General features: G+C 60.6%; 2 protein-coding genes across 12 annotated transcripts; one reads left to right on the forward strand and one right to left on the reverse strand.

Moving 5' to 3' along the window:
• On the reverse strand, positions 1 to 6,873 carry IL2RG (interleukin 2 receptor subunit gamma). 3 transcript variants are annotated; one of them, XM_060683943.2, is made up of 9 exons: positions 4,754 to 4,984; positions 4,514 to 4,601; positions 3,969 to 4,138; positions 3,352 to 3,494; positions 2,888 to 3,038; positions 2,062 to 2,261; positions 1,385 to 1,696; positions 1,073 to 1,157; positions 1 to 828 (listed from the first exon to the last, which is right to left on the reverse strand). In XM_060683943.2, the coding sequence occupies exons 1-8, from the start codon at positions 4,845 to 4,847 to the stop codon at positions 1,107 to 1,109; spliced, it is 1,209 nt and encodes a 402-aa protein (XP_060539926.2). In that variant the 5' UTR covers positions 4,848 to 4,984; the 3' UTR covers positions 1 to 828; positions 1,073 to 1,106. The 3 variants fall into 3 exon arrangements, with proteins under 3 accessions (XP_060539926.2, XP_034297632.1, XP_060539927.2); XM_034441741.3 differs by lacking the exon at positions 2,062 to 2,261 and having other exon boundaries at positions 1,385 to 1,490; positions 4,754 to 6,873; XM_060683944.2 differs by lacking the exons at positions 4,514 to 4,601; positions 4,754 to 4,984 and adding an exon at positions 4,253 to 4,379.
• On the forward strand, positions 914 to 24,129 carry MED12 (mediator complex subunit 12). 9 transcript variants are annotated; one of them, XM_087877634.1, is made up of 45 exons: positions 914 to 1,052; positions 1,309 to 1,509; positions 7,716 to 7,820; positions 8,253 to 8,444; positions 8,823 to 8,982; positions 9,197 to 9,372; positions 9,507 to 9,617; positions 9,882 to 10,136; positions 10,536 to 10,682; positions 10,820 to 10,919; positions 11,032 to 11,168; positions 11,695 to 11,826; positions 12,473 to 12,599; positions 12,735 to 12,964; positions 13,064 to 13,147; positions 13,529 to 13,681; positions 13,878 to 14,022; positions 14,106 to 14,224; positions 14,345 to 14,488; positions 14,950 to 15,113; positions 15,266 to 15,397; positions 15,549 to 15,776; positions 16,161 to 16,305; positions 16,572 to 16,692; positions 16,773 to 16,874; positions 16,966 to 17,079; positions 17,157 to 17,311; positions 17,578 to 17,757; positions 17,960 to 18,031; positions 18,158 to 18,300; positions 18,388 to 18,549; positions 18,616 to 18,727; positions 18,862 to 18,951; positions 19,072 to 19,181; positions 19,445 to 19,580; positions 19,845 to 20,006; positions 20,179 to 20,559; positions 20,665 to 20,815; positions 21,056 to 21,267; positions 21,548 to 21,628; positions 21,817 to 22,034; positions 22,135 to 22,342; positions 22,517 to 22,672; positions 22,751 to 22,832; positions 23,718 to 24,129. In XM_087877634.1, the coding sequence occupies exons 5-45, from the start codon at positions 8,886 to 8,888 to the stop codon at positions 23,759 to 23,761; spliced, it is 6,018 nt and encodes a 2,005-aa protein (XP_087733760.1). In that variant the 5' UTR covers positions 914 to 1,052; positions 1,309 to 1,509; positions 7,716 to 7,820; positions 8,253 to 8,444; positions 8,823 to 8,885; the 3' UTR covers positions 23,762 to 24,129. The 9 variants fall into 9 exon arrangements, with proteins under 9 accessions (XP_087733760.1, XP_087733761.1, XP_087733754.1 ...); XM_087877635.1 differs by having other exon boundaries at positions 22,520 to 22,672; XM_087877628.1 differs by lacking the exons at positions 914 to 1,052; positions 1,309 to 1,509 and adding an exon at positions 6,850 to 7,236.
• The last annotated feature ends 213 nt before the right edge of the window (positions 24,130 to 24,342 follow it).

Genomic DNA, 24,342 nt, shown 5'->3' on the forward strand with positions numbered 1-24,342 from the left:
TCAGGTCAGCACCTTTAATGAAGACGCGTTCCAGGGCTTTAGCTTTGAGAGCAGCACGAATATCGATGGGAATCCGGTAATTAAGAATTTGGGGCGCAGAAGCAGCGAAGTGACCAGGGCCTTGGGATGCAACAGCTCAACCATCGAATTAGGACCCAGGTTGCCAGGGGTTGGGATCCAACGGGACCCCTGGGAGGCACAGACGAAGGAGGCAAGAGACGGAATGGCCGAGGGCCTTTTTATTCCAGTACAGGACACGCACCCTCTCAGTCAGCAGCAAGAAAGCAGGAGTAGTCAGTGGGAAGTCAAGGCCGCCTGGGTGGGATGACATGGCTGAAGAAAAATCCAACGCCAGACACTCCCCCCCACCTCCCTGCAGAAGAATACCGGCCCCGTAAGACGCGGGAGGTGGAGGCAATGGGCACTACAGGGATGCCCATGTAGAAGGGAAAAGCTCGCCCAGAGGTCAGCTTAGGCGCTTGCAGGACATTCTTTCAGCAGGGCCAGCTTGTGCTATTCCTTTCCTGACGGAATTCTCTTCCATCCCATTACAAGCAGGTGGGGGGGCCCTTTGGGGCCCTGGAGGCAGGGCTCCCTCCCTCCACGCGGGCTCCCTGTGCAAACTCAGGTGGTGAGCGCTGCAGGATCTGGGCTGGTCTTGGGAGGAGGGTCTGGCAATGGGTCAGGCGGCCCCCCGCTCTTGGCTGTGGGCTCGCTGCTTGCAGACAGGTAGCCCCCGCTGGGCAGCAGCTCCGTGATGGCGCAGATGTCCTCATAATAGTTGGGCTTGAAGGTCTCCACGTCGTCTTTGGAGACTCCAGCCCATTCCTGACAGAGAAAGGACAGGTTGGAAAGACACCCGCCTTCCCCACCCCCCACCCCAAAGCTAAGACAGGGGCCCTTCTCTCCCCAGGCGCCTGGTTTCCTTCCTGGACTGAGGCCCTCTGCAGACGAGCGGAGCCCAGCCTGAGCTGCGGTGGCCCTCCTAGGCCGCCTTCTCCGGCAGAAAATCACCTGGATTTTTCTGGGAGGCTGAAGCCGAGTCATGTCCCGTAAGCTTTGCTGGACTTACTGAGAAATTGCCTTGATACGCAGTGAAGAGATCCTCAAACTTCTTGCTGGGGTTCGGGATTCTGGGCATCAGGACCACCCACACTCTGTTGGTGAGGAGATGGGATGGGGCCCAGAGGCGTTTTACCTCCAGCCCTGCCTCAAGGAGCCCACCAGAGTGAGAGGAGTAAGAGGAGGGGGAGAACAGGGACATTTCTCTCTCTCTCTCTCCCTCCCTCTCTCCCTCTCTCTCTCCAGGGCTCTGGGGCAAGACGCCTCGATTCCCCCCCCTACAGTTCCAACCTGGAAGCCCCTCCCCCACAGCCCTGCTCACCTCTCCATCCGCAGCAAGGCCAGGAGCAGCAGTATCAGAATGAGGAAGGAGCCCAACGGAATCACAATGGTCTTTATTGAAGCCAGCAAAGGGGGGGACATATCTTCTGCAAAGGAGGAAGCCAGGTGAGGGTCTCAGAGAAGCAGCTCGGCTGCCTCCATCTCTCCATCTGTAGCCAGGAAGGTGTTCCATCGCCACAGACTCGCGGCAAAGCAAACAGATTATCTTCTCCTGGAGCTCCTCTGCCAGAGTGAAGATCAGGCGTTCTCCCACATCACCCGAAGTTTGACAAACTTTTGACTGTCCAACCACCTGTCCAAGACAGTCCAAAATTTCCAAGAGTGGGGCAGCTGGGACCCAGCAGCACTGTGCCCATGGAGGGGAGGAAAAACCCAGCCAGGACTTGTGTATTCCCCATTTGAGTTTGGCTCCCCTGGGAGTGATGCTCCCCTGTGATGGCATTTCAGATAGCCTATTGCAGTGGTGGGTTGCTACCGGTTCTCCCTGGTTCTTGCGAACCGGTAGCGGAAATTTTGAGTAGTTTGGAGAACTGGTAAATACCACCTCTGCCTGGCCCCGCCCCCATCTATTCTCTGCCTCCCGAGTCCCAGCTGATCGGCTAGAAGGAAAAAATCAGGGCTCACTTGACAAAGAAGAGAAAAAAAACAACAAGACACCTTAGCTTTAAATTGAGAAGCCAAGAAGCCTCCCAACTGATGGGCTAGAACCGATCCGCTCCTTGTCAACCGCTCGGTGGTGGTAGACTGGCAATTGAGGCCAAGCTGCCTGAAAGCGGCTTCCAATGCTCTCGGTGGTGGCAGAGCGGCAAAAAACTGTTTAAACTCTTGCTTCGGCACTTCAAAGGACAGCCCTACAGCTGATCAGCGGTAAAAGGCAGTGTGATGGTAGACCAGTGCACTCCAAAAACAAACAGGTAGGCCAGAATGGCTCTGCAAGCAGTTAAAAGCCTGGTAGACCAGTACCTCTGCTAAATCCTAAATAATTGTCACATGACCATCACACCCACAAAATAAGCCACGCCCACAGAACCGGCAGTAAAAAAATTTAGAACCCACCCCTGGCCTATTGCCACAGACCTCTATGCCTTCTGTAACAGTCAACAGGTGGGTTAGACACAGGTGGAAGGGACTGAAGTTTTGAAGGAGCTCCACGGCCCTTTGTGCTGGGCAGTTCCACCCACATCCCACCCATCAGGGTTTCTTCACCCAGACCCCTCGCTTTATCACGCTTGCCCTCTTTCATCTTGTTCATTGTAATTGACTGTTGTGAGCTGACGAGAGTTGTTGAGAATTGGGTAGCCCTCAGTCTGCTGCGCACACCCAACTAAAGGACAAGAGGTGCCTGTAGACCAGGAGAAGGGTTCCCCACGGCTGCTTCCAGAGGCAGGAGAGGTGCCCAGGAGCAGAGCAGGCTGGATGCTCTTCTTGTTCCCCGTTCTTGACTCTTGGGAGGTGGAAACCCCTTCCTGTCCTCCCCGCTCACCTTTTCCCCAGAAGGCAGGCTCGGATTCCTCACTCCAGAGATCTGTGGTTGCACAATTATTGTTCCGTTTACTCTTGACGTAGAAGGTGTAGCGCTTCTCAGGATCCACGCTGGGAATTTGGAATTTCAGGCTATTTACGATGGAGTGTTCCTGGAAAGCAAGGCAAACATTCATATCCTGCCATGCCTCTAATGGGAGGAAGCCCAGCTCCAGCACCAAAGTTTGTCTCCCGGATGGATGCCCGAAGGCCAGGGGGCTTTGGCTGGCACAGGAGGAGCTTTTAACCAGGACAGAAGCACACAAACAAGCCAGGGGGAGGCTGGGCTCCAAAGGAAAAAGGGAGACAGCTGTTCAATGCCCTTTGGGACTGACTGGGTTCATCCCTCAGCCCTAATGCGGTGGGTTTCTCGGTGACCAGATGTGAGTCCAGCCACTAAGACGTCCACCAGGGCAACATCCCTACCATAAACTCTGTGTCCTTGTTGCTCTTGTATCTGATAAGGTGTTCCAAACATTCGGGAATTTCGTAGGGGGTTTTCCAGGTCAGGAGTAGCTGGTGGTTGCTCAGGTTGCTCAAGGTGAGGTTAAAAGGCCTGCCAGGTCTCACTAAGAGAGAATTCAGAGGGAGCCTGACCCACCGGCCTCTTCCCCCACAGGCCAAACCGCCTCCCTGTCGGTCACAGGCCAGCTGCGGACAGCAGAGTCAGAGGCCGACAGAGCCCACCGGCTTCCTAAGAATTGGTACCTTTTCCTTTTTTAAGGAATTTAAACTGCATGTTATGGGGAGGGGGGAAACGACCCACCACAAAATCAGCCACCCAAAAAACAACGGAGAAACTAAGTGTCCTTGTGACCTGCAGCCTCTGGGACCGCCGGAGCCCTCGGCTGCCCGTTTCCCAGCCGTCTTCATGAGCAGGTGAAGCAGAAACCGGGATCGGCCGGAGGGCGAGCCAAGGGAGGAAATGGCCACTCCTCAAAGTAGTGAGCGCAACAGTGAGCTCCACTGGGGAAGCTGCTCCTCTCCGCTCCTGAATTACCGACTGCTGCTTTTGAATTCCCCGTGCAGGAGCTCATCCCTACCTCTGTTACTCAGACGTAGCTCTTGATGGACAACAGTCTGCCCCTGACTGTCATTGAGGTGCATTCCCATGGAGTTGAAGAGGTCGTAATTGCTGATGTGGCAGGCCACGTTGAGCCCGTCTTTCTGGATGTAATCTTTGCACTCTGAAGGCTTGCTGAGCAGCTCGAACCTGTGCAGAGGAGAGAAAGCTGCATCCTTTCCGATCGGCAGATGGGAAGCGAAGGGCAACGCGAAAGACCTTCCAGGCGTTCTCCAACCCTGCCACTTCCTAAGGGCCTCTCACCAGCCCTGCCTGGCCTGCTTGGTTTCAGGTAGGCGCTGCTGCCCGCTTGAGGATGAGAAGGTGCCCACGGCCTTTGGCAGGAGGAGCGATTCTGAGGGAGGCCCGGCTCAACAGCGGTAGGAATGCCCCATCCCTGGCATGGGAGGGAGAGCCGGAGGGAGGACCTGGACAGCTCTACCTTGAGGCAAAAGGGTGAAGGAGGGAGGGGAGCTGAGAAAGGGGGGAGCAGCCCCATGGGCGAAAAGGGCGGAGGGCGCCTACCAGAAGTAGAAAGAGTAGTTGTGAACAGGCTTCTGTTGGCTGCCCCAGTCGCAGATCACGTAATCGCCATTGTGGCAAATGCAATCCACTGTAGGAAGAAAGAGCGGCGGCCCTTACCTCCACCGTGCTCAGCCGGGGCTCCCTCCCACCTGGGCTGGGCTGAGAAGGGGTCCTCTTGTAAGGTAGCCCTGCGAGGCCTCCCACACCCCTATGGAGAGAAGCAGGCAAGGGGGCCAGTACCTTTTGCCTGGGGGCTGCCTGTCGCCGGCTCGCCTGGGGCCACCAGCAGCAAGAGGAGTCCAAGCAGGGTCCCTGGGTGGCCCAAAACCCTCATTCTCGGCACAAGAAAGAGCTGCTACTCCAGAACTGCCTGTTCAGAGCGCGCCTCAAAACAGGGGAGATGTGAGATGAAACTTTATCTGTGGCTAAAACGCATCACTTCCGCCGTCACCCATTTCCTGTGGAAAATTTGTGGCGTGAAATCCTGGGGGTGTTGAAGGCGCCAGGGGATTTCCAGAGGTGGCTGAAACCATTGGGAGTCTTTGCCCCCAAGCCAGTGAGGCAGAGTCATCATCCTCCAGAGCAGGAGGCCCTCCGGACTCTTCCCTTCACAGGGCTGTAAGAGGGAAGAGTGGCATTGGAGACCCCTCGCTCGCCCACCCTCCAGCCATGGCAGGACCACCTTCTGGGGGTTGTCTCCTGGAGAATGTCCCGCCCCGTTATTTCCCATGGAAGGAGATGCCCTTGGCTTTGCTTTCGGGGGTGGGGGGGTTGAGCACATCTGGGGAAACCCCATGAGAGCATCTAGAAGAGAACAAGGTAGCCAAAGCTGGAGGGGGGGTTCGGCTTCTTCTCTGGCAGCAAAGCCACCGGCCTGGAAACTTTTAGTGGCTTCAGCCAAAAGATTGGGGATTATTGCTGTGCAGCCATTCTCTTCCCTCCAGCATCAGATCCCAGAGGATGAGACAAATTGGGGGCGGGGGGGGAGGGGCGATCTTGCCCTGGCAGGTCTCCACACTGGGCTTCCTAAAGTATCGCATCAGATACCTGCACAATTAGCACAGGGCCCCCCCAAGGCTGTTTGCTCTCCCCACTTCTCTTCTCTCTGTATACCAACGACTGCATCTCTAACGATCCACCTGTTAAACTACTGAAGTTTGCAGCAGTTATCGGTCTCATTCGAGACAATGATGAATCCACATACAGACGGGAGGTTGAACAATTAGCCTCATGGTGCAACCGGAACAATCTCAAAACCATAGAAATGGTGGTAGACTTTAGGAGAAACCCTCCCATACTTCCACCTCTCACAATACTAGACAACACAGTATCAACAGTAGAGACCTTCAAATTTCTAGGTCCTACCATATCGCAAGATCTAAAATGGACACCCAACATCAAAAATGTCATCAAAAAAGCACAACAAAGAATGTTCTTTCTGCGCCAACTCAGGAAGCTCAAACTGCCCAAGGAGCTGCTGATACAGAGGAATGATGGAGTCTGTCATCTGCACCTCCATAACTGTCTGGTTTGGCTCTGCAACCCAACAAGACAGACAGAGACTTCAGAGGATAATTAGAACTGCAGAAAAAACAATGGCTACCAACCTGCCTTCCATGGAGGACCTGTATGCTGCACGAGCCAAAAAGAGGGCTGTGAAAATATCTACAGACCCCTCGCATCCTGGACATAAACTGTTTCAACTCCTACCCTCAAAACGACGCTATAGAGCACTGCACACCAGAACAACTAGACACAAGGACAGTTTTTTCCCGAACACCATCACTCTGCTAAACAACTAATTTCCACAACGCTGTCAAATTAGCTACTAAGACAGTATTGCTATTCTTCTTCTCAGGGTTCCCATCACCCATCTCCACCCACTTATGACTGTATGACTGTAATTTTGTTGCTTGCATCCTTACGATTCATATTGACTGTTTCCCTATGACTATCATTAAGCCTTGTGCCTTATGATTCTTGATGAAAGTATCTTTTCTTTTATGTACTCTGAGAGTTCATGCACCAAGACAAATTCCTTGTGTGTCCAATCACACTTGGCCAATAAAAAATCTTTTTTAAAAAATTTTTTTAAAAAAAATTAAAAACAAAACATAAAACAAATTCATCATCCATTACAAATAAAATAAAAATTCTATTCTGTTCTAAATGCATCAACCGGCCAAGTGACCCAACAGGTGAGGCTCCGACTCCGCCTCGACCTGTTGGACTGCGGGGCGCTGCAGTGACCGAGCTCGGCCTGCAGGGGGAGACGCCGCGCCGTCCTCGGGCATCTCCGTCCGCCCTCGGCAATTTCCGTGCGCGGCGGCGAAAAGGGAGGGCCCCGGCCAGGCGCGTCATCGTTTCCGACCGCCGCGGCGGTGCTCCGCTTTTTGTCCTCCGCGCCCCCCGCAAGCCGCGCGCGATCCATTCCGGCGCCGCCCGGGTCCTACGCTGCCGAGCGGCCCTCGGAAGGCTTCGGCGCGGCCCGCCCGCCCCGACCCCGCGCTCGGCCTTTTCCGGCAGCCGTCGGCCCGGCTCGGCTGGTTCCGCCGCCGCCGCCGACCCGGTGTCCGGGCCTGCGTCTGGTCGGCGGGCGGGCCGGCAGCGGCTCTTGGCGGGCCATGGCGGCCTTCGGGGTGCTGAGCTACGAGCACCGGCCTCTCAAGCGGCCGCGCCTGGGCCCGCCCGACGTCTACCCGCAGGACCCCAAGCAGAAGGAGGTGAGCGCGGCCGGAGCCCACGGCCGGGACGGCGCCCCCTGCGGCCAGGGCGGACGGTGCAGCGCCCCCCGCGGCCCGGAGGAAGAAGGGCGCCGCCGCCGCCGCCGCCGAGGGTCCGGGTGGGGGTGGGGGGCGGCCGTGGCGCTCGGGACCCCGCCTCCCCCCCCCGTTGGGGTCTGGCTGCTCTTGGCCATGGAGGCTCCATCTAAGCCCCTCCTACCCCCCTCCCCTCCCCCCCCGGCGGCTGGGCGAGCCCTGTCCGGGACCCGCCTCCTGCTGCCGGTATCCAGCCGGTGTCTGGGTGGTAAAGAAGCCCCGGGATCCCCCCGGCCCTCCCTCCGCCCCTCCCTCCGCCTTGTGGCCCGTGGGGTCTCCTGGGGGGGAGGGGCTGCCCCTGCAGGAGGGCCCTGGGGGAGACGGGGGGGGGAGGGGAAGGGGCTGCTGACCGACCCTGGCTGACTCTGGCTTTCCTCCCCCAGGACGAGCTGACGGCCCTCAACGTGAAGCAGGGCTTCAACAACCAGCCGGCTGTTTCCGGGGACGAGCACGGCAGCGCCAAGAACGTCAACTTCAACCCCGCCAAGGTGAGGCCTCCCCTGTGGACCGCCCTGGGGGCTACAGCTGTGGACCCCCCCCAAGAGCTCAAGGTGGGGCCCGTCTTCCCGTGTTACTCACCCATAGCTGAAAGTTTGCAATGGGGGGGGGCAGGGATCCTGGGATCTGCATTGCAAATGCTGGCTGGCCGTTCCCCCATCCCGAATCTGGTCTTTGGATTGGGGTGAAGCTGTGGGCAGCAGCAATGAGCTGGCGAAGGGATGCTGAGACCGTCATGGCACTGTGTCACTAAACGCAGCCTCATAAAGAGGAAGAGGGCACCGGCGTCAGGCTGCAGAGGAGGCTCTTCTCCATGTGGAGGTGGAGGCGCTTCCATCGCTGAAGCCGAGCCGTTACTCGTGAGGACGGGGCTTCCACGGGGTGGCTGGAGAAGCCTGAAAGCTCCTTTTCCTCTCCTCCAGATCAGCTCCAACTTCAGCAGCATCATTGCCGAAAAGCTGCGCTGCAACACGTTGCCTGACACTGGCCGTCGGAAACCACAGGTGAACCAAAAGGACAACTTCTGGCCAGTGACGGCTCGCTCCCAGAGCGCGATTAACAATTGGTTCAATGATCTGGCTGGAACCAAACCCCTCACCCACCTGGCTAAAAAGGTATCGCGCTGCCAAGGCTCCCTAGATGAAGAGGGGGTGCATTAAGGAAGGGGTGGCTGAGGCCAGGAGACCCAGAGCATCCGTAAACCGTCATGGATTAGTGTCGGACGGCTTCGGCAAGGACTTGGGCCAAGAGTGAGGAGCCCCGGGTGGAGAAGGGAGTTAGGCAAGGGCAGAATGCGTGGGATGAGCAGGAGTTCTCAGCCCTGTCGTGGAGCAGGGGTTGTGGAGGGAGACCAAAGAACGAGATGGGGCCAGTGAAATGGGGTGGCTCTTGTGAGGAGAGCGGTGGCTGCAGGTGACCCGATGCCTGGTTTCCTAGCCCTCCTCCTGGCTAGGTCTCTGACCAAACTGTCTGTGAATCGGCCTCCCTGGCAGGTGCCCATCTTCAGCAAGAAGGAGGAGATATTTAGTTACCTGGCCAAGTACGCAGTGCCCGTGATGAGAGCTGCCTGGCTGATCAAGATGACCTGTGCCTATTACGCTGCCATTACGGAAACGAAGGTGAAGAAGCGGCATGTCATTGACCCCTTCAGCGGTAAGGGCTGCTGCTCCGGCCTCCAACTGGGCCTCTCTCGGCCTCCTCCCATGACAACTGTTTCTGCTGCCCCCCCCCCGCCCCAATCACCAGGACAGTCTGTTCACACACCACCACCCCAGCTGTCCATGGTCTCCCTTGTTTCCTGTGCATGTTGAGTCCCACAGCAGGTCCGGCCCCATCCCTGCCATTGACGGCCCCTCTCCCTTTCTAGAGTGGACACAGATCATCACCAAGTTTCTGTGGGAGCAGCTGCAGAAGATCGCCGACTTTCACCGGCAGCTGCTGGCACAAGCCTGCGGCTCGCCCTCCAGCATCATGCCCCAGGAGGTGGAGCACTCGGTCAAGCAGTGGGACTACAATGAGAAGCTGGCCATGTTTATGTTCCAGGTGAGAGCGGGGAAGGGAGGTGGCCGCAGACTGGCTGGCGGGGTTCCCTTGAGTGGGAAATGGGTGGAAGACGGGCAAGCTGAGCCGCCCCCCCCCCCCCAGCCTTCTCAGTGTGCCTCTCCTGCTCCTTCCAGGATGGGATGCTGGACCGGCACGAGTTCCTGACCTGGGTGCTTGAGTGCTTTGAGAAGATTCGGCCCGGTGAAGACGAGCTCCTGAAGCTGCTCCTGCCGCTGCTCCTGCAGGTCAGCCCCCCTCCCCAGGCAAACTTAGGAGAGGGGAAACTCCAGGGCTGAAACAGGAAAGCGGGACCAAAACTGTATGGAAGGGAGGGCTTTAGCTGGATGGGCACCTTACGTCACTTCAGCGGCATGGAGTATGGAGGGCGGCAGCTGGTGCGCTGGGTCTGGAAGGAACGCCCGGTGGGTTGTGAGGCCCCAGAGAGCAGTGGGCTTCTGGGCTGAGCTAATGCCGCAGCCTCCAGCCCTGGTCTCTTTTCTCCCCCACAGTATTCCAGTGAGTTTGTGCAGTCGGCCTACCTGTCCAGGCGCCTGGCTTACTTCTGCACCCGCCGCCTTGCCATTCTGTTGGACGCCAGCGGTGGGCACCCAGCTCACCACCTTCCCTCTCAGGCGGCCCCTGCGCTCCCCTCCACCCCGACTCCCCAGCCGGCTGCGGGAAACTCCTCCGCCAGCCCTTTCAGCGACCTGCTGCTGTGCCCCCAGCATCGCCCCGTTGTCTTCGGACTCAGCTGCATCCTCCAGGCAAGCGCCTTCTTTGCAGGGGTCCCGCAGGGCTGGGGCGGAGGCCAGAGGCATTTTGAGAGGAAAGGCCTTCCGAAGGAGCATAGGGAGGACTTCCCTGGCTGGCTCATTGTAGCCGGAGGAAGGCAGGTAGGAAGCCTCAGGAGTGGGGCTGCTTTCAGAACTGCCCAGTGCTGAGGACAGGAGCTGCCCTTAGAATCCCAGCAGATTCACCGCCAGAGACACAGAGGAGCCCGGGGGGGGGTGTGGATACGCAAGGAGCATTTGGCTTTGGGGATCAGAGAGTACCGTGGAAATGGCTGACCAGCTGAGCTCTGAGCGCTCGAACTGCCCTCGAGCACGGCGGCCTAGAGAACTCAACCTCCTCCTTGTCTCCTCCTCCTCCTCCTCTGGCTTCAGAGTATTGTCCTGTGTTGCCCCAGCGCCCTTGTTTGGCACTATTCCCTCACTGACAGCAGAATCAAGACGGGCTCTCCCCTCGACCACCTGCCCATTGCCCCCTCAAACCTGCCCATGCCAGGGGTCAACGCCAGCTTCATACAGCAGGTGAGCAGCAGCCCACCTCTTGGCTGACCCGGGACTGTGGGAGGGGCTGTGCCAGGCTTGCTCCCTCCCCGTTTCCCCGGTTGGCTCAGGATCCTGGCAGCCTCCAGGCTCTTCCTCTGATGCCGCTTCCTTGCCAGGTCCGAGCGAGGCTGCGGGAGACGGAGCAGCAGATCAAGGAGCGTGGGCAGGCTGTGGAAGTCCGCTGGTCCTTCGACAAATGCCAGGAAGCCACCGCAGGTAGCCCCTGCCCCGACTCTGCCCCACTCCCTGGCTGCACCTGTGCCTGAGCAGCTGGACTGCTCTGTGGGCAGTGGGGCTCCCTGTCTTGATCTCCCCCTTTCTCTTCCAGGGTTCACCATCAGCCGGGTGCTCCACACTTTAGAAGTCCTTGACAGTCACAGTTTCGAGCGTTCGGACTTCAGCAACTCGCTGGATTCTCTGTACAACAGGATATTCGGGGGAGGGCCGAGCAAGGACAGCCACGAGGTGGGGGAAGGGGCTTTTCTGCCTGGGTTCAGCTGTGGGGAAATAGGAGCTAGCAGGAAGAGGGCAGGACCAGAGGATGCCTCCTGTGTCCTCTGGCACACATTGTGTTGGCACACAAAACATTTGATTCAGGACAGTCAGGTTGGAATCCCCGCTGCCAGGAGGCAGTCAAGGCTCCTAGCTGAAATCATTTAAAAGGGCATTTAAATCATTTAAAATTTACAGTGGAGGAGAAATCTCCCCTTGGTGGCTGAGGGAGCCTCCGTGGTCCTCCTAGTCTCTGTGCCTGAATTGCAGCTGCTGAGAGCGAAGCCTAAACTGGGGGAAGCAGCTCAGGGCAGGCTGCTTGTTCTCTTGGGGGTGAGGAGGCTGAAGGAAGCGCTCCGGCTCTTCAGCTGACGGCCTCCCCCATGCAGTGCCGCAAGGAAGCCGTGGCCCTGGGGAGCTGCCTTGGAGTGTGCCTGCAGGCCAGGGAGAAGGTTAGGCCGGCCCTTCCAGCAGATTACCCCACTTCCTCTCCTGGCAGATCTCCCCCGATGACGATGCCGTGGTGGCTCTGCTCTGCGAGTGGGCCGTGAGCCACAAGCGGTCAGGACGGCACCGGGCAATGGTGGTGGCAAAGCTGCTGGAGAAGCGGCAATCTGAGATAGAGGCCGAGGTGAGCCCAGCGGTGCTTCCGTGGGGATTGGCAGAGGTGGCATCTCTCAGCAGGCCAGGAGGGCGGGGAGAATATTTCCTTTAAAAAGGAAACGTCCGTTGGACTTCAATGTCCCATTCTGACTTGACCGGGATTGTTTGGTCAGCCCAGTGGCCATGGACAAGGCTGGACATTTCTGGCCAAGGCATTTTGATCTCAAAGTGCTTTACAAATTTCTGTTTTCATCCCCCAAAACCTGGTGCTCAGTCCATGAAGTTCATTTGAACGTTCTGCAAACACAAGCGAACATGACATCCGGTGTAAATTCTTCAGCGAGACCTTAAAACCATCATAAAACATTAAAACATTTGAAATAGAATAATAAAGCCTGTGAAATATTCAGCGGTGATGGTGCTCTAAACGCCAGAGACTGGGGTGTGTGAAAACTTCTAATGCGGATTCTCCTAGAAAAAAGGGAGGGGGGGGACGATGACAGATTCCCGGGTCTGAGAGCAGGCAGTCCCTGCAGGAGAAGAGGCTACGGGAATAGTCCCACCAGTGGGGTGTTTGTTCCAGCAGAAGCTCTGCTGCAGGGGGCCAAGCGTGGGCTCGGGAGGGCCCAGGGGACACGGGGCTCACTGCCTCCTATTCTTGTGCTCGTGCTCAGCGCTGTGGCGACTCAGAAGTGGTGGACGAAAAGGGCTCCATCTCGTCGGGTTCCCTGTCGGCAGTGAGCGCCCCCGTCTTCCAAGAGGTCCTCATGCAGTTCCTGGACACCCAGGCCCCCATGCTAAGTACGGAGCAAACGCACCCCCGGCTCCTCCGCATGCCCAGCCGGCCGTCCTGCTTGAGGAGCAGGGAGGGGGTCGGGCCGGGGACGGCTGGGCAGAAGCCGGCCGGACCCTCATGCCTCCCTCCCTCCCTGGCAGCTGACCCCAGCAGCGAGGACGAGCGGTCCGAGTTCTTCAACCTGGTGCTGCTCTTCTGCGAGCTGATCCGGCACGACGTCTTCTCGCCCAACATGTACATGTGCGCCCTGATCTCGCGGGGCGACCTGGCCATCGACCATGGGCCCCGTCCCGCCTCCCCTTTTGACGATGCTGCGGAGGAGCACCACGACCGGAAGGAGCGGGAGGGCGGCCACGGCATCAAGCTGGAGGTTTGAGATGGAAGCCCCTCCTCCTTCTGATCGGGGGCGGGGGGGGCTGGGCAGCTTCAGCTGCAGGGTGCTGAAGGGAGCGCGTCATCTCTCTGCCAGGATGCCAGCCTCTCGGAGTGTCACATGGATATCGACCACAGTTCCAGTGCCATCTTTGACGACATGGAGAAGACCGATTTCTCGGTAGGGCCTGGCCAGGCATCCTGGCTGGTCTCTGGGGAGCCCATAGTGCTGGTGGCAGAGGCCGCCTTAGTTCCCTCTTTCCTTCCCTGGCAGACTGGGTTGCCTCCTCCCCAAGAGAGCCACCGCTCTCCAGATGCTCTGCAGATGCTCTCCAGATGCCCTCCAGTGCCTTGCCTGGGGGAAAAAGAGGCCCAGCCTCCTCTGCCTGGGACCTTGGGAGGGCTTCAAGCGGAGCGGAAGCCATGCAGAGAGGCAGAAGCTCTTGGTGGAGGATGCTCCTGCCCGGCCTGCTGGGGGCTGCCTTCGAGGGGGCAGAGTCTTCCCTGCCAAGATGCAGAGTCCACTCCTCACCTCTCTTGTCTTTTTCCTCCCTCCCGCCAGATGTTCTCTCCTTCCATGCACTGTGAGTCCAAAGCCAGCCCCTCCCCGGAGAAACTGGACCCTGAGAAGGACCGGGGGGCAGATGGGACGTTGGCCGCCCTCTACGACCAGCCTCGGCACATCCAGTACTGTACACATTTCCCCATTCCCCAGGTGAGAGGTGGCGAGCCGGGCAGCAGGCAGTGGGGAAGAGCTGCAGTTTGCTGGGCGTGCAGGGAGGGAAGGGGCCTGGTGAGTGGGAGGCGCCTCCCCTCCGAAAGAAAGGGCCTCCGGGTGGGGGTGGCCGGAGAATCTCCCCACGGCTCCCCAGCAGCCGGACCTGCTGTTCCCCTCCTTCCCGCCTTCCCAGGAGGAATCCAGCAGCCACGAGTGCAACCAGCGTCTGGTGGTCCTTTTTGGAGTCGGGAAGCAGCGCGACGAGGCCCGGCATGCCATCAAAAGAATCAGCAAAGACATCTTGAAGGTGCTGAACAGGAAAAGCACAGCGGAGACAGGTTGGTGGGGCCGCTCAGGCCAAAGGGCTCGGAGGAAGCCACTGGGACCCGCAGAGGTCATCACTACGTGCCTCCCTTGGCAGGGGGAGAGGAAGGGCAGAAGAGGAAGAGGAACAAGCCAGAGGCCTTCCCAACCGCAGAGGACATCTTTGCCAAGTTCCAGCATCTTTCCCACTTCGACCAGCACCTCGTCACCTCTCAGGTACCTTCCTCCGGCCGGGTCAGGGGCTGAGAGGGAGCAGCAGTGGGGGGAGGGGGCTGGGCTCTGGGGATCCCAGGGGGGCACTGCCAGGCACCACGCTTCCTCCTCCTCCTCCTCCAGGTATCTCGCAACGTCTTGGAGCAAATCACCAGCTTTGCCTTAGGGATGTCCTACCACCTGCCTCTGGTGCAGCACATCCAGTTCATCTTCGACCTGATGGAGTATTCGCTCAACATCAGCGGGCTCATCGACTTTGCCATCCAGGTGGGTCGACAGGACAGGGCTCCCCACCCCCACCCTCTTTGCAAGGACGAGGCTCCCGCCCTGGGCTTGCTCGGGAGAGAAAGAGCGTTTGTCCCTGGCCAAGATGGGTCGCGAGGTCCCGTTGGAAGCCCAACGCTGGGCTGAAGTGCTCACCCAAAGGCCCTCCGAGTCTCCAAGCACAGACGGGCACAAGCGGAACGCAGCTGCAGGCAGGGCGCGCAAGGAACGTTTCTTTTGCCGTGAAGTGCGAGGGAGCCATTCCGAAGGGCTTGGCCCAAACTTCAGCTGCAGTTTCCCTTGGCGACTTGCTCGCCTCCTCTTGGCTCCCCCCAGACACAGCCGTTCCTCCAACCCGCCCCTCGAGCCCTCCCACCCCAAGTGGGGCTGGAGAGTGTCTGTGAGCTGATCTGTCCATCTTCCTCCCCCCTCCTCCCCCCGACTGATCCTGGTTGGCTGCTTAGCTGCTGAACGAGCTGAGCGTGGTAGAAGCCGAGTTGCTGCTCAAGTCCTCCGACCTGGTGGGCAGCTACACCACCAGCCTGTGCCTGTGCATCGTGGCCGTCCTGCGGCATTACCACTCCTGCCTTATCCTCAACCAGGACCAGATGGCCCAGGTCTTCGAAGGGTGAGCCCTGGGCACACGCCTCGCCCCGCAAGCTTTAGGGGAGGCTGCCCACGCTCCTTGATCGGCTCCCTCGGGGGCTGTTGGGGTGAGGGGCAGGGCCTGCTCAGCCCGTCCCCCAGCTTTCTACCATGTGCCTCCCTCCTTTGTCCCAGGCTGTGCGGGGTGGTGAAGCACGGCATGAACCGTTCGGATGGCTCTTCGGCTGAGCGCTGCATCCTGGCCTACCTCTACGATCTGTACACGTCCTGCAGCCACCTCAAGAGTAAATTTGGGGAGCTCTTCAGGTCAGTGCCCTGCCCCGCTTGTGGCCCTCCCGCCAGCCTCTTCCGGCCCAGGCCTGCTAGCTCCCTCCGTGCCTCTCCCCTGAGGGGGCTGTTGGAGACCCTCCCGGGCCGGCTGGGGCTGCCCAGGCCTCACCTCCTGCTTCCCCCGCAGCGACTTCTGCTCCAAGGTGAAGAACACCATCTACTGCAACGTGGAGCCCTCGGACTCCAACATGCTGTGGGAACCCTTGTTCATGATCGACACCATCGAGAACCCCTCTGCCCACAACTTCACCTACACCAACCTGGGCAAGAGCCTGGCAGACAACCCAGCCAACCGCTACAGCTTCGTCTGCAATGCCCTGATGCACGTCTGCGTGGGGCACCACGACCCGGACCGGTGAGGCCAGGCCAGGCGATGTGCCATGGGCGGGGGAACTGCTGATGCCTCTTTCCCTGGGGAGAGGGCAGAGGAAGGGAGCCCACGGGCAAGGAGAAGAGGCGGGAGGCCTGGCCCCTTGTCTGCCTTCTCCCCACTTCCTAGCTCCTGAGGCTAAAGGCTGGATTCACCCCTCATGTTAGTTTCGGCTTGATGTATTGAATTAGCCAGACTTGGTTGTCCCTCGACATTCTGGCCGTTTCTGCCTCTTGAGAATCCCGTTTCGAAGAGGGGGCTTCGTGCACACCTCCAGGCTGGCTGGGCGAGTCTGACCTCTCGGTAGCTCCTGGCTGATAGCCTTGGGAAGACAGCCAGGCCCTCACCGGCCCCTGCTCTCCCGCCCAGGGTCAATGACATTGCCATCCTGTGTGCGGAGCTGACCGGCTACTGCAAGCTGCTGAGTGCCGAGTGGCTGGGAGTGCTGAAGGCCCTGTGCTGCTCCTCCAACAACGGGACGTGCGGCTTCAACGACCTCCTCTGCAACGTGGACGTAAGGGCAGGGCAGGGAGGGAGGTTTTGCCGAGCGGGCGTAATGTCCGAGGAGGACCCGTTGGCAAAGAGGGCTGCATGTGCTTGAAGGGCGCTTTCCGGGCTCGACTGCAGGGCCCCTTGTGCCACCAGGTGCATCCCCCGGAGCCAGCGGGCGGTAACTTTGATCTTTTCCGGCCTTGGCTTTTGGCTTCGCTCCCAGCAGTGCCCGTGTAGATGGTAATGCAGGCAGAGGCTCAGCCGAGCTGCCTTCCTCCTTACCTGCAGGTGAGCGACCTGTCCTTCCACGACTCCCTGGCGACCTTTGTGGCCATCCTCATCGCCCGCCAGTGTCTGCTTCTGGAGGATCTGATCCGCTGCGCAGCCATTCCCTCTCTCCTCAATGCTGGTGAGCATCCGGCTGGGACACCATCCGAAGGAGTCCGGGAGAGAGGCCCAGCACTGACCCGCCTGCCCTTCTCTTTGCAGCCTGCAGTGAACAGGACTCGGAGCCTGGGGCCCGCCTGACCTGCCGAATTTTGCTGCACCTCTTTAAGACCCCCCAGCTGAATCCCTGCCAGCAGGATAGCAGTAAGCCGTTGGGCCTGGGCTCTCCCACAGTTGACTGGGGCGCCTTCTTGGTGTCGGTCAGTCCAGGGCTGAAAGTGCGGGCTCTCCACAGGTAAGCCCTCGGTGGGCATCCGCTCGTCCTGCGACAGGCACCTGCTGGCCGCTTCCCAGAATCGCATCGTGGACGGGGCCGTCTTTGCAGTGCTGAAGGCCGTCTTCGTCCTGGGTACGTGCTTGGACAAAGCCGGGAAAGGGGGGAGGGAGTGTTGGTGGCCACTGGATTAGTCCCACTCCTGGTTGCAGGGGATGCCGAACTGAAGGGCTCTGGCTTTTCCCACCCGGGAGGGGTGGACGATCTCCTGGATGAAGACAAGAAGCCAGCTGGCCGGATGGTTTCTATTGAGACGGCCAGCCTGGATGTTTACGCCAAGTATGTCCTCAGGAGCATCTGCCAGCAGGTGAGACCGGCGGCCCTTACGGGGGTAACATTTTATCAGCCGTTGGCCTTGCAGTGAGCTCACCCTGGGGTCATCGGTGGGCAGTGCAGCTCCTCGGATGGGCCTGGTGCTAAGCCCCATTGTGGCCCAGACGTACCTGTGGGGAGATCCCTGCCAGCCTTGGTCCCGGGGCCTCAGAAGGTGGGGTGCAGTCAAGTCGGTGTGGCTGGTTGGCAGAGCCGGAGGCCCCCAGGGTCATTGGCACGCCCCTCCCCCTCTGTCCACAGGAATGGGTGGGCGAGCGATGCCTGAAGTCGTTGTGCGAGGACAGCAACGACCTGCAGGACCCTGTCCTGAGCAGCACCCAGGCCCAGCGGCTGATGCAGCTGATCTGCTACCCTCATCGGCTGCTCGACAGCGAGGAGGGCGAGAACCCCCAGCGGCAGAGGATCAAGCGCATTTTGCAGGTTTCTGGAGCCGGGGGAAGGGGGCTTTGGCCTCTGCAGGCACCGGGGTGGGTGGGGTGGAGGGACCGGCTCTTTTCACGATGCACAGGGATGGGGGGTGCCACGAAATTCCGGCTCTTCAGAAGGGCAAGAAGTCAGTGGGAGGGTTGGCCCCACAGCAGGGCCGTCCTCTGACAGCCATGTCCGCCGGCCTTCCTTGCAGAACCTGGACCAGTGGACGATGCGCCAGTCGCTGCTCGAACTGCAGCTCATGATCAAGCAGACGGCCAGCAATGTAAGGGCTGAGGTCCCTGGGGGAGGCCGGGGGCGGGTGGGGGGTCAAGGGGCCTGGGAATTCGTCTCCTCTTGCCAGGGCTTCACAGTTTGACTCTTCCCCCACCCCCTCCACCCCCTCCTGCAGCAAGAGATGAATTCCCTCCTGGAGAATATCGCCAAGGCCACCATTGAAGTGTTCCAGCAGTCGGCCGAGACCAACGGCATCGTCAGCCTGGGCAGCTGCCCCAACCTCATGCCAGCCAACCCCAAAGCCAAGCCTGTCCTTAGGTCAGGAGAGGTCGGGGGAGGCGGGGAGGGGGCTGGAGGCGGGAGGGGGGGTCAGGACGGCCTGACCCTGCTCTCTCGCCCATCCAGCTCCTTGGAACGGTCCGGAGTGTGGCTGGTGGCGCCTCTGATCGCCAAGCTCCCCACCTCCGTGCAGGGCTACGTGCTGAAGGCAGCGGGGGACGAGCTGGAGAAGGGGCAGCATTTGGGCTCTTCGTCCCGCAAGGAGAGAGACCGGCAGAAGCAGAAGAGGTGAGGGAGATGGAGGGGGGAGGGAAGCCCCTGTGAGCCCGACCCAACCTCTGCCCTTGCCTGCAGCATGACCCTGCTGAGCCAGCAGCCCTTCCTGTCCCTGGTGCTCACCTGCCTGAAGGGCCAGGACGAGCAGCGCGAGGGCCTCCTCACCTCCTTGTACAGCCAAGTCCAGCAGGTAAGCGGAGGAATCCCAGGGTGGCTTTCTGGCCGCATTTCCTCCTGGGGGGGGGGACTTCCCTTTCCCAGCCTCCCCCGCCCCAGCAGCTTCTGTCTGCTGAGGGAGGGCTGTTCCCATCGCCGCCCTCTTAGATTGTGACCAACTGGCGGGAAGACCAGTACCAGGACGACTGCAAAGCCAAGCAGCTGATGCACGAGGCGCTGAAGCTGCGGCTGAATCTGGTGAGCTGTGGGGCACAAAAAGGGCTGGCTCCCCTGTCCAGTACGGGGAAGACTGCCTTGCTTCCTCTGCTCCCCTCGGCCGCCTTGTGGGAAGGGGGCTCATGTGGTCCTTCCCACCAGGTGGGCGGCATGTTTGACACGGTGCAGCGCAGCACCCAGCAGACCACGGAGTGGGCAGTGCTTCTCCTGGACATCATCAGCAGCGGCACGGTGGACATGCAGTCTAACAAGTGAGCCTGTCCTTCCCCTGGGACACCCCCCCTCCCCGGCCCCTCGGCAGGTCTGTTGGGGCACAGGGCTCCTGCTCCTCAGGAGCGTCCCACGTTCCCCTGTTCATAGCGGGAGAGGGGCTGCGGTTCCCAGGCCACAAGGGGCCGTGTGAATTGGCAGCCCTCCCTCCCTCCCTGCACAAAGCCTGGCGGAGCCAATGGGGCTTCTGCTGCCACCTCCGGCCCTCACTGACCGCCCTTCCCCTCCGGCCCTGATCTTCCAGTGAGCTCTTCACCACCGTCCTGGACATGCTCAGCGTGCTGATCAACGGCACTCTGGCCGCCGACATGTCCAGCATCTCGCAAGGCAGCATGGAGGAGAACAAGCGGGCATACATGAACCTGGTCAAGAAGCTGCGGGTAACCCAGAGCCCCCTCCCCCCATTCCCCCCGGGAGGGAAGGGCTGCCCTGGCGCTCTGTTTCTTGCTCGGCTTCTCTTTCCCCCTGGGTGAAGCTCTGACGCCTGAGGGAAGCGGGCAGGAGGGAGCCAGCCCAGGGCCCCTGTCCAGAGCCCCGGGATCAAAGATGGGACACCTGGGGTGATGGCGCAGCTCCCTTAGGGCAGCCCTGGAGGCCAGCAGGGTCCGGAACGGCTCTCCCTGGAACGGCTCCCTCCTCTGCAGAAAGAGCTGGGCGACCGGCAGTCGGAGAGCCTGGAGAAAGTGCGGCAGCTGCTGCCCCTGCCCAAGCAGACCCGGGATGTGATCACCTGTGAGCCGCAGGGCTCCCTCATCGACACCAAAGGCAACAAGATTGCCGGCTTTGACTCCATTTTCAAGAAGGAGGCAAGTGGCTCTCTGGACCTCCGGCCGGGCCCCTTTGGCTCTTGCTGGGAGGGGATGGGGACAGGGCTGCGGGACTGGCAGATTTCGGAATGAGGAGTGGGCAGCCCTCGGAGCCCACCACCAAGTTCCCATGGCTGTCTTTCCTTCCTCTCCCCCCCCCCGCCCCCACCAGGGCCTACAAGTCTCCACCAAGCAGAAGATTTCCCCCTGGGACCTCTTCGAGGGCCTGAAGCACTCTGCCCCGCTGTCCTGGGGCTGGTTCGGGACGGTGCGGGTGGACCGCAAGGTGTCCCGCTTCGAAGAGCAGCAGCGGCTGCTCCTCTATCACACCCACCTGAAGCCCAAGCCCCGCAGCTACTACCTGGAGCCACTGCCTCTGCCTCCCGAAGAGGAGGAGCCCCCCACCCCGGTGGCCCTGGAGCCGGAGAAGAAGGCGGTTGAGCCGGCCAAGGCGGAGAAGGCCATTGCCAGCACCGGCAGCTCCGCAGCGGAGCCCAAGAACAAGAGCAAGAGCAAGAGCAAGAAACGGGCCCAGACTGCCAGCAAGAACGAGGTGAGTCTCCCCTCCCCACCCTCCACATGGCTGGGCCAGCCCTTCAGCCTCTTCCCCCTGCCTTGCCGGCCTTCTCACGGCCTTGGGCACCCCCTCTCCTGGCAGGAATACCCGATGAATGCGGTCCGGGGCGTCTCCTATGGTACCGGCATCCCCACCGACCTCCTGCATCACCAGCCGGGAAACTCCATGTCTCGCCTGGCCTACGGGCAGCCTCCGGTGGGCCTCTATGCCCAGAACCAGCCCCTCCCAGCAGGTCGGTCCAAGCCTGGTGTCTCTTCGGGGGGTGGAACCCTCTGCCCTCTCCCCGAGTCTGGATTTTGGCGGCTTCCCCAGCAGAGTCAGGACAGGGAGCCCAGCAGAGCAGAGGGGCTCCCTGTTGGGCTGCCCCCAACCTCCCTCAGGGCTTCGGGCGCTGGCTGGGGCTGAGCTGTGGCCCCCGGCCTCTTCTGTCTGGAGGCGCCCAGCAAAGACCAGGTGCTGCTTCTCCTTGCAGGCGGCCCTCGGTTGGACACATCGTACCGGCCCGTGCGCATGCCCATCGGCAAGCTGGTGCCCAACCGGCTCCCCTACGCGGGGGTCTTGCCAGCTGGCATGGGCATGCTGGGAATGGACCCTTCCTATAAGTCAGCCGTCTATAGGCAGCAGCCGCCGCCACCTCCTGTGCCCGGGGGGCAGCTCCTGCGCCAGCAACTGCAGGCCAAACTGGTAAGTCCCCAGGAGGGGGGATTGCAGAGTACGGGTCGCCCGAGAAAGGGTCTCCTGCCCGTCACCCCTCAGCCTGTAGGTGGCTGAGTTATTGGGGCAGCCTCCAGCTCATCCAGAACGGGGAGGATGAGCAACCTGGACTTGATGGTTCCACTTCTCGGTCAGCACGGCCCAAGGTAATTTGGGAGAGCATCTGTGCCCAGAAGGAAAAGTCTCAGAGCTGGCGAGGGTCCATAGCCCCTGCAGCTGCCCGTGCCATGCCTCTCTCTTGCCTCCCCAGCAAGGCCAGGGGATCCTGGGGCAGCCACCAGTGCGCCAGATGCCTCCTACTCCAGCCTATGGAACCGGGCAGCCAGCACAGGTGAGCCCTCGGCTCCCTTCCAGGAAACTCCAGGGGTGGGCAACTGGGAAAGAAGCTCCAGCCCTCAGCTGGCGGGGCTGAGCCCGGTCTCTGTTCGGTGGGAGCACCAGAGACCGGCCGTCTTTCTGTGTGAAGCGGTTGAGCAGTAACTCACCTGCCCAGCCCCTCCTTCCCTCTTCTCCCTACAGGGCTACACCCCCTACGGGGTGCCCCACCTCGGCCTTCAGCAGCATCCCTCCCAGGCCAGCACCATGGTCCCCTCGACGTATTCCGGCCAGACCTATCAGAACAGCCACCCCAGCGCCAACCCCGCCTTCGTCGACGCCGTCCGGTCTATGCAGAGGCCCAGCGGATACGTGCACCAGCAGGCCCCTGCCTACGGGCACGCCCTGAACGCCGCACAGAGGTACCTGGGGAGGGGGCTGCAGGGATGGCATGGACCCCCAGCCGATCCAGCCGAGGCTCTGCTAAAAAAGGCCGCTCTGATGCCCCCTCCTGCACTCCAGGTTCCCCCATCAGCCGATGCAGCAGCCGGCCATGATGGGCAGCATCAACCACCTGAGCACGCAAGGGGTCCCCGCGGGGGTCCGGCCCAGCCAGCTCCTGCCCGACCAGCAGCAGCAACAGCAGCAGCAGCAACAGCAGCAGCAGCAGCAGCAGCAGCAGCAGCAGCAGCAATACCTGAGGCAGCAACAGCAGCAGCAGCTGCTCCGGGTGAGCAGCCAGGGACCCGGCAGGCGCCTCCGTCTGTGGGGCTGACAATGGGGCTGGGAGTCTGGGGCAAAAGGGGAGGGGTCTAAAAGAGGGGAGGTAGTTGTCCAGGCTGCCTCAGTGGCTCCCAGGGGCCCCTGGCTAAGGGTCTCCCTCCGGCCGCCTTTTTTTTTGCAGCAGCAGCAGCAACAGCAGCCTCCTCCGCAACCACAGCCCCAACAGCCGCAGCCGCCCCCCCAGCAGCCGCCCCCTGTCCCCCCCGTCCCTCAGCCCCAAGCCCAGGGCCAGCCGCCGGGACTGGGGATGCAAGGCCTGACTCCTCAGCAGCCCCTGGTAAGTCGGGCTCTCTCCCTGGGGGAGGGGGGATTCCCCCCCACCCACACCCTCAGTGACGCCTCCCCCTCTGTGCAGTTCCAGCGGCAAGGCCTCCAGCAGACCCAGCAGCAGCAGCAGACGGCCGCCTTGGTCCGGCAGCTCCAGCAGCAGCTCTCCAGTAAGGCCCGGGCCCCGGGCCCTGTCCCTCAGCCGGCCGGGCAGGGCTGCAGCCCCCCCGCCTTAGGGGAAGGGAGCGGGGTTCTCGGGGTGCTCCCCCTCTCGCCTTCCTGAAGAGGTGGTCCTGAAGGCGAGGGAGGGGGCTTCGTGGGAGGGGGAATCCAAGGGCCCTTGAGGGTCCGGCGGAGGAGGAGGCTGCTTCTCCCCTCCCCTTGCCAGGCCTTCCTTTCCCCACCTGGCCGAGGAGGGCAGTGACTCGCTGGGTGTCTGACTCGATGAGCAAAGGACCCCCTGCGCCCTTCAACCGTGGGGCTCTGCAGAAGCTTCAGAGCAGCCACCGAGGAAGGGGCCTCCCAGGTGGGGCCCGCTTGGGCGTCTGGCATGTGGGGCAGCCCTGGAGTTGGCCTCCTGCTGCCTCGGGAAAAAAAGGCTGGGTTGTAAGGGGGAGGGAATTGGGGCTGCCCCCGTGATGGCTTCAGCGCCTCCTGCAGCATTTGAGGGCTTTTGGCAGCTTCGTAGAAGAGACTGAGGCCATGGCGCCTGTGAGCCTGGGGAGAAAGGGGCCGCTCCCATGGGGGTTTGTCCCCATCCCTTTCTCCCCCGTGAGCCCCACTCCCACGGGCCCAGATGATCCATGGGCAGGCAGGAGCCCCGCCCACATGATGAGGGTGCAGGGAGCCACGGCAGAGTTGTGCTTGGGAAGTTGTCGTGCGCAGGGGAGCTGAAGAGCTGTGTCCTGCCAGAGTCAGGGAATTGGCACCTCCTGCGCAGGGGCGCCTCTGGTGCTGGGCCTTCCTCCTCCCAAGCCCAGCCAGCTTCTGCCCCAAATACCCACCCGCCTCTTTCCCTCCCTTCCCAGCCTCTAACTCTTGTCTTTGCCCCCCAGATACGCAGCCCCAACAGAGCAGCAACCCATTCGGACGGTATTGAGCCCCACGAGAGAAGCAGCAGCAGCTTCCCAGAGGACTTGGAAGGGCCATTCTTCAGGGCTGGGGGCAGAACAGACCCCCTACCCGCGGGTCTGGCTGTGCAGCGGCACCCCCCACCCACCTTCAGCCAGGAGTGTTTTATCACGCCAAATGAGTGTTTTTAATCTCCACTTTCTACCAGTGTTTCCGAATCCTGTGTGATTGCTAGAGTCTCCCGCCCCACTTTGATTTCAGCTTTTAATAAGTTTTTAGTATTTTTGTTAAAATAATGACAAAAAAAACAACTTGTAAGATTTTATACTTTATTTATACCAGATGAACCCTGTATCACAGATGTCCTGAAAAGAAATACACAGAGCATACTTTCCACAACGTATCTTCGTTCTTCAGGATGGGCGGGAGGGGGGGACGCAGGGAGGGGATTCAGCCAGTTGTGAAATCCAATTTTTTTTTACTACCAGTTCTGTGGGCGTGGCTCGGTGGGCGTGGTGTGGTTTGGTGGGCATGGCAGGGGAAGGACACTGCAAAATCTCCTTTCCTACCTTACTCCTGGGGCCAGTCAGAGATGGTATTTGCCGGTTC

Source organism: Pantherophis guttatus, chromosome 12 (genome assembly GCF_059756535.1).
Source record: "Pantherophis guttatus breed Tessera chromosome 12, ASM5975653v1, whole genome shotgun sequence".
NCBI classification, from domain to species: domain Eukaryota; kingdom Metazoa; phylum Chordata; class Lepidosauria; order Squamata; family Colubridae; genus Pantherophis; species Pantherophis guttatus.